We start from the raw sequence: 8181 nt of genomic DNA, 5'->3' as shown, positions 1-8181 counted from the left end.
TAAGGATAAAACATGCATTGTATATCTGTCCATCTGATTAATTGTTGCACATTTCCATCTTATTCTCATTGCTTCAACCCTCTCGCATGTTCACATTCGCTTCCTCGATCGTTTCCCCTAAACGTTACTCTCGCGAACGGTATACTAAACGCACATACAAGTGTTTCTTTCGAGTCTCGTGGTTTCTTTCTCTCGTTTCGCGTGTCCCCATGTTCTCTCAGACCTACTCTTCTCTTTCCATTTATTTGTGCTCTTAAATGTCTCTTTAGTGGAGTCGTTATAAATATCCAATGATTACTTGGGCTTTCATTTAATATTTTACTTTCTCGCTTAATTTATGTACACATTAACTAATTACGCTTGGGACTTAAGTTAACCGCCTCACGCATTCGCCATCACGATTAATAGTCACTGTAATATTCACTACTTACTAGTAACTTGTCTTATCTAGTGTATTTTTCCTTTCTGTTCACATTAATCGTTTGGGGGTCGTCTCCCCAATCTCTTAACCTCGTCTCATCTCATGCACACGTAACACTCTCTCTCTCTCTCTCTCTCTCTCTCTCTCTCTCTCTCTCTCTCTCTATTTTCACCCTTTCGCTCTTGCGCGCTCTCTTCCACTCTTATCTCTCTTGCCGCGCGTTTTTCCATTTACAATTACAAGTGTTCAACATGTACAAAGCCCTATTTACATTATGTACACCTTGCTTCGAGTGTTTCCCGACGATAAACGCTCTCTAACCCCGCTTCACACGCGACAAATCTTCGGAGAGGCGTGACGTTACAGTGTGTGTCCTCCGTTTTCTCTCTTTTCTTTTTCCATTTTCTTCAGTGGCCCGCCGGTTGCGCCGGTTATCGATTCGAACGAAATTTGGGAAAACAAAACGTACCACGACGACGACGACACGCAGCAAATCGTAAATCGGTGGCCCCTCCCCTAGTCGCCAGGCACAGTGCGCTCGAGGTTTGTCCCCGTCTACTTGACTCGTACACCTTTCGTCCCCTTTTGTCTCTTTCGATTACGATAAGTCGAACGGATGGAATGTGGCTGCGTTTACGATTCTATCTGGCAGTAGTCGTTTTGGTGGGCAAGACCTTTCGCAAAAAATCAGGGCCTAGCAGCCTTCACAGCTGGAGGGACCCCTAGATATTAACCCTCTTGGGCTACTTTGCAGGAAATTGTTTTAATTTGACTTATAATGAAATTGACGGTATTAGAACATTTTTAAACTATTTCTTTCATTTTATGTAAGAATTATATTTGTCGAAGAGCGTAATCGAAATTACGTTCGCAGTTTTAGTAGCCCAGGGGTTTACACACTCCTGATCCGGCGCTGGCAACAAAAATTATAGAAACTGGTCGCTGAAACTTGCGCCCAGTGATTGGCGTTCACTCGAGCGCGTGTCGAACAATCGAAACCTTAAATAGTTAAAAAGAGATCGTCGTCGCGCAACGTGGCGTTTTGCGATCGTTTCTTAGACTCGTGGGCGACGTACGAGGATTCTGGGTATCGAGGTGTCCACCAGAGATAGGCAGAATTTCTATCTAAATAATAATCTAAAATGAAGAATTTAAAAAAAAAGAATAACATTTTATTCGTTATTGGGTGAAATAAAGTCAGAATTTGACATTACATATCGTATCGAGAGAACGGAACCGTGTTACAATCAATGCCGCTTCATCCAATAGGCAAACCATCTCCGATATTCGTAAGTGTTTCGATTCGAAGAACGCAGCATAAACAATTTCTACTGTCAATGGCCACATTGACCAAAATGTTCTTTATTCGTTTATTCTCATACGGTGTCGCAAATAAACATCGTCAATAAATCGCTATACATTGTTATCATCGTAACAAACTTTGCCCATCTCTGGTGTTCATTTCACTTCTGAGCAATCTACGAGTAAATCAACTTATCCTCGATTTACTTCTACAGGCTCGATACCGTCTGTCGCGTCGGTCTTTCTCGCGCGTAGCTCTAATTGACCCAAAAAACTGTCTAGCTAGTCGCTTCGTACGACAAGGAATGTAAAAGTATAACGAAAAAAAACGTTGCGAAAAGGATTTTTTGAACTCGTCGTGCGATTTTTAGGTGGCGACGGTGCGCGACGATCGTGTACTGTAGCTACGTATACGGAAACGAGACGGTAGAATTTTCGTGACTTGTAAACGATACTCCCTTTCTACCTTAACACCGTGGACAAAGACGGCTCTCGCCGGATGCTTGTTCTGTTCTCGCTACGCTTGTGCGAAGGGTCTATTGGAACCAAGATACCGCGAACGGGTTTCCCGCGGTGCCAGAATGAGCAAAATTACGTTTCGCGCAATAATCGGAGGAAACGTTTTCGTACACTAAATATAGGTGGTACTCTTAACGCTGATTATCGCTATCTTTTATAATTCGCCTATAGACTTAGTCGCCTTAACGTACGATTTGCCGGAGAGAAAGATCACGGCCGGTTCGGCTGAGCGGAGAAATAAATAAAACGATGTGTAAACGCTGTTGCACCGAGGAAAAGACTATGTTGAATTCGCTTAAACTCCTTCTACGATCTCAGGAGTGAAAATAGCTCGGGAGGTTGGTGAAAGATCGAGTTGAAGGACAGAGGAGGCCGAAAGCACGTGCGCTCGAACCTTGGCGCACGTTCGCACATGCGTCCGGATGCAAGCACTTGTGCCTTCGGTTATCTTGGACCATTGTGATCTATACGCGATCCATAGGACCCACAGACTTAACGTTTTATCGTACAGTCGATGGTACGAATAGAGTGACTTTGAAGAAGATATAGAGCGCCAAGACAAGCCTCGACTACAAGCAGTTCAGGACTGGCTTGGAGGGATTCCTTTTAAGGACTAGATCTTTAAAGCCCTGAGTTGTTACTCTACCACGTATGCCTTATGATATTATATAATTTATTTAAAAAAAAAAAAAAAAAAACAATTATCCCTTCGGTATTAAAGGATATTAACGTTATACCTTAGTATTTAATTTGTGACTGGCAACGATGGCTTTTAACTCTTATCATTAAAACAGTAGCACAACGTTGTACTAATTATTTAGAAAAAAGACGAACTCCATATACTGTACAATCGAGGAGGTGACGTATAGTGGTACAAGCCATTTCGAGAAACTTTTTCTTTTAACGAACTTGCATAGATAGAATGCATATACCCACGCGAGTCAATATTTTAAAAAGCTTACGTTACTATAGCCTCAACCCCTGAAGTATCGCTGAGACCTACAAACAATGGTGCAAATTATCGTACGAAAAGTGGTTACGTCTGTGGTTTGACCCAGATTCTCCTCATGGAACCTAATCAACCCAACACATCTTTCCCCCAGTCACATCGGCCCGAGAGGAACACCGAGCTACTCGATATCTCGGTGTCCATTCCCGGAGTACGGTTCTTCCACTCGTCGACGAAGGGTCATCTTGCAAGCATAGAATTTCGCCATTCCGAACGCAACGATCCAGGGATCCGCGTCTGTCACCCGATCGTCGTTCCCCCCAAAAAACACGATCGCTAATTATACATTAGATAACACTCACGGATGATAAAAAATAAATAGCGCGCGGGTTCCCTTAGTTACACATTAGATTACGCGGTTACGACACATACCTTTTTGTTTTTTAAAAAATAGTAAAAAACAGTGACTAAGTTTTCTTCGCTTTTTCCAACGTCGCTCGGAAAATCGCTTTGTATCACTATGAATATATATGTATATATAGATATACATACATACATATATATATATATATATACCTGCTCCGTACAGCTCTTTCCGCACACACTTTTCACTCATCGCGTTTTTTTATATATATGTATATATATATATAATATCGTTACTGTATACATACATATACATTTATATATATATAATTTTTTTTATTTATTTATAAAAATAACATTCTGGGACTAAAACGTAACGTTCCAAAGCAATGTACAATGAGGAGAGCTGGCTGGGACGACCGATAAAGGTACTCTAGCCGTTGCCCTGCGTTTTTCCGTGTTTCCCTTTCTCCTTCCCATCGAGGAAACCTCCCGTATCCTTTTTCCATCGCCCATCGAGACTCGCGGAATGGGCACGTTCTCTTCAATTTTCGTGGAACTCGAGGATCTATCCCGCGTTACGCGACGACATCGTCGCCGTTTTCAGTACTCGCGTCGCGATACTTTCGACTCGAAAGAGTAACCATCTACGGATGCGACCACTAAATACAATGCGATACTGCGATTAAGTAAACGTTACACGGTCTTCGTTTCCCCAGACTGCGAGGCCAGCAGTCTTGCGATATGTCACTAACGCTGTCGCCGTCACGATCGGTCGTGGCGAGAAGTTAAAAAGCAGAAGCAAGCTACGGATCCCTTTATCGTGTCGTCGCCGATTCCCATCGGGGATCAAGATCGGAGCCTCGTCGATCGCCACGGCCCCGTTAACGAGGGAACTTCCCTTACGCGTGTCGATGAAACCATCTTCCCCAGCCCCATGTCGATATGTCTGCTGATTCATTCCTGAACCACGGTCCTTCGACCGCTGGTTCTCGTTAACGAAGGCGGCCGGGCATCGACGATCGAGGAGGATTCCTCCGCTGCGACACGCGCCAGGTTTAGCTCCGAGGAAACAGGTGGAAGGACGTGCATTTCGTCAAGAATTTCCTTTCCTGATCTCACGGTGGAAACGGTGGGGGTTAGCTATTTAAGTTTCGTAGTTCATAAAGCAAACGTTACTGACATTTCGTACGTTGGATTTTTCGCATGTTTAACTTACAAGGTGAGTATATAAACGCAGTAGGGATTTCAATTCCGATGGATCCTATGTAAAAAGTCTAGAAGCGTGCTCGAGGTTAATTGACTCGATACGTCATTCATGGGTTCAAGTTACTCGTCAGAAGGACATAGTATTAATAATAATATCTCTATATTAATCTGTATTATGAAGATTTGGTTTGGTCTGTGATGAAAGACAACAAAGTTGACGCTAAACCTACCATTTTATTGGTACCTATTTCTATCTCGATCGATTAAATGACGCGTCTTAAAGACACCCTTTTCGATTCAATACAAAGATATTTCACGTGTTACTAAATTGAATAATATATGAAATGAATGAAACATGAAACAATTGAGTATAATTTATATATTTTATACAAGAAACCACAAAAAATTCTGAAAACGGTCCTTTGATCTTCTGTGGTAGGTTTAGTGTAAAATATTAAATTTAAATGTTTGCAATTCATATTATGCAACACTAAGTAGAATGTTCATCTACAGTCAGTCCCATAAATATTCGTACCCTCTGTGTTTATTGAAGGAATTTGTCTAAATTAAATGATAGGTTTGATGTTTCCAAATAAAGTTTTCATTATATACAAGTGTAAAGTTTATCCATGTATATTTATAACGAAACATTTATTTAAAAATATCAAACCTATTATTTAATTTAGACAAGCTTCTTTAAAAGACGTAGAGGATACGAATATTGATAAGGCTGTCTATATTTCAACACACTCTGTCTATGCGAAAAATCAATCCCACGAAACATAAGTCACATCCGTTTCTTAAAACCACGCATCCCAATTAGCTAGCCACCACTGCGTGTCCCTCGTTGCCGTCCCCAGCGGCGTCTTCTCCGTCGGATCTCGGTGGCCCAAGAGGACTCGTCACGTTTTATCGTTCACCTTGGTGAGCTTCGACGGTACAACGACGACTTACTCTAAACAAGAGGTCCGCTATTTAGTTCTATCGATAGAGAATTGAATCAACGGGCGATCGACGCACTCGAGACGGGACACGCATCCGTCGTAGTCGAGTTCTCCGCGGCCTCGCGAAGAAAACAGAAACGAAGGAGAGGTTGCCTGGGCTTTTGATCGTTATGGCTGGAAACGTTGGACGTCTCCCAAATCCTCGGTGACCGAGAGCTGCTCCCACATATCGCGGGCCCACTCGTGGCGAACGAACCACTCTCGGGGTTCGTGGACTCCTCGATCGACGTCGACGACGGCAAGGAGCGTGTCCGCGTTCGTCCTCGCGCGGGAAGACGAAGACGACGGGTTCCTGCCGCGGGTGACGCGTCCTAAAGCTGCGTGTTCACGTGACATCGAGCCACGACAATGTCGCGACATTTGTCCCCGGTGGCGAATCTTCCGATCCTACTCCTGATAGTCAAACTCTTCGAGTCCCAACAGAGCTATATTACCCTTCCCCGTCGAATAGTATACAAGTATAGTATACCCGCGACGCGTCGCACATCTCCAAAAGATCAGAGCATGGAAGAACAATTAAATAAAAAAGACTCCTCGTCTCAAAACGTTTCCACGGGATCTACGCACGTCTCACTGTCCACGGCAAAAAATGATTCCCTCTAAACGTACCGGTCGAAATCACACATCACTTCGAGCCAATGTTCGCGGCGACAAATGCCGTGACACGGATAACTGCGTGTCAAACATCAGCGAATCGCACCGGTCGTTACTTCAAAACGCCACGACTTTAATGTCACGTGAACACACGCCTTAACACTCGCTGTAGGAAGGTGGTGGCATTCCACGGCCGGTGTACATGTCCGTCTGGGGTTGGAGGTGACAGACGACGGTGTGGCCGTCCAGGACCGCCACCGTTCGCGTGTGATCCTGCTGGGGCGGTATGCCGTAGCTCGCGGGCACACGGTGTAGCTCGCCGCGCTGCTGTTTGCGAATCTTCTCCCAGCAAGCGTTCAGGGTCCGCTCCGCGGGGCTGTACTCCGACGGGTCGTAGTGGATCCCGCCGCCACGGTCCGTCAGGGTCTGTCCATAGTGCACCAGGTTCCTATCCGTGGCGGGCGAGTACGGTATCAGCGGCCTGTGATCCCCGTAACTCCTCGAGGACTGTCTGCTCATGTCGCTCTGCCTCCTGCCGTCCTCATCCGACATGTCGGACACCTGAATCTCGCCACCGCCGTTGCCACCGCGCTCGATCTCCTCGTAAACCGGATCGTCCTCGTTCGCCAGCCCACGCGGAAGGTGCACGTGCTGGCCGTGATGACCGTGCAGCTGGTGATGACCGGGACCGTTCGCACGGCCGTCGATGATCTCCGTGTAGGTGTTGTTGTAGGGTATCGGCGGTCGTCTGCCAATCCCGCCGCCAGTGGTCCTCGTGCCGCTGATCTCGTTGGTCTCGTTCATGACCCGTGCGCTACGATTACGTCCCGAGTGGCCCAACGTCAAGGTGTTGTGCGTCCTCGGCGAGTCCTCTTGCTCGGAGCCACCGTGCCCGGAGTCGCGGGAGTACGATTTAAAAGAAATGTTCTGCGGAAAAGACAGATTCGTTCAGCTATCACGGCTTTGGCGGAAAGGACGAGGAATGGGGGAGTTGCGCGAGAGTCGAGGATGATGCTCGGGTAGCTCGAGAACGTATCACAAAACCCACGAGCTCGCATGCACGGGTGGAAGGAACGAGTGAGAAAATTCCGTACGTGCTGTATGATATGTACATAGGCTATGATCATCGACACTTCATAATCCCATTCCTCTTCTACTAAACGTAAAATAAAACACACACAGATCTACGCGTCCAAACAGGTCCGAAACCCGTTCTGTTGTATCTCATCGCTCGGAAAACAAAACACCGCGATTAAAAATGCTACGATTGTATGAAATCTCGTCGGGGATATTTTTCCCCACACCTCCATGCTTCTGCGACTGGACCGCGTCCCGTCGAACAGGTGTTTTCTCTAAGTGTGCAAAAGTGTGTTTTCTAGGTGCTTTCGTGTGGAACGTACAGTGAGAACGGAAACAGAGAGACAGAAAAAACGGCACACCATGCATCGAATAGAAAAACAAAAATGAACAGTGAGACAGAGAAAGGATAGTGTTCTCGTTCGAGGCAACACGACACGAGCGAGCGAGTGTGCGAGCGTTAGCTGCGGTGAGTTAGTTACCTTCCACATGAGGTTTTTGTTAAGGTGGCCCCAAGTGGCGGTGGCAGATTTGGGGATATTGGGAGCTGAGGGTAAGAAGGCGTGACGGGCGTACGGCAGGGTGGCCACGATGTGAGCCTCTGTTGGAGAGGATTCACCCGCCACTGTTACTGCCGGTTGCCTATCAACTATCGCCCAGCTTCGATCGGACGCCAGGTACTGCAAAAATCGAACCATTCGCCGTTCCCTCTTAACCCTTCGTTTACTGATTCGTTGGCGCGA

The 8181-nt window shown here is 45.9% G+C and overlaps 1 protein-coding gene across 2 annotated transcripts in view; it reads right to left on the bottom strand.

Moving 5' to 3' along the window:
* LOC128890556 (latrophilin Cirl-like) overlaps nt 1-8181 on the bottom strand; it is a 446697-nt gene continuing 438516 nt past the window's right edge. For both annotated transcript variants that reach the window (XM_054149140.1, XM_054149141.1), the window contains 2 exons: nt 7921-8118; nt 1-7288 (listed from right to left, as the gene is read on the bottom strand). In XM_054149140.1, coding sequence (XP_054005115.1) covers nt 6518-7288; nt 7921-8118 — 969 coding nt within the window. In that variant the 3' untranslated portion in view covers nt 1-6517. The remainder of the gene's footprint in view (nt 7289-7920; nt 8119-8181) is intronic.

The sequence above is a fragment of the Hylaeus anthracinus genome, unplaced genomic scaffold (assembly GCF_026225885.1).
Source record: "Hylaeus anthracinus isolate JK02 unplaced genomic scaffold, UHH_iyHylAnth1.0_haploid 12001, whole genome shotgun sequence".
Classification (NCBI taxonomy): Eukaryota; Metazoa; Arthropoda; class Insecta; order Hymenoptera; family Colletidae; genus Hylaeus; species Hylaeus anthracinus.
The sequence above is the reverse complement of the archived record's forward strand: the minus strand, read 5'-3'. Positions and strand labels throughout refer to the sequence as shown.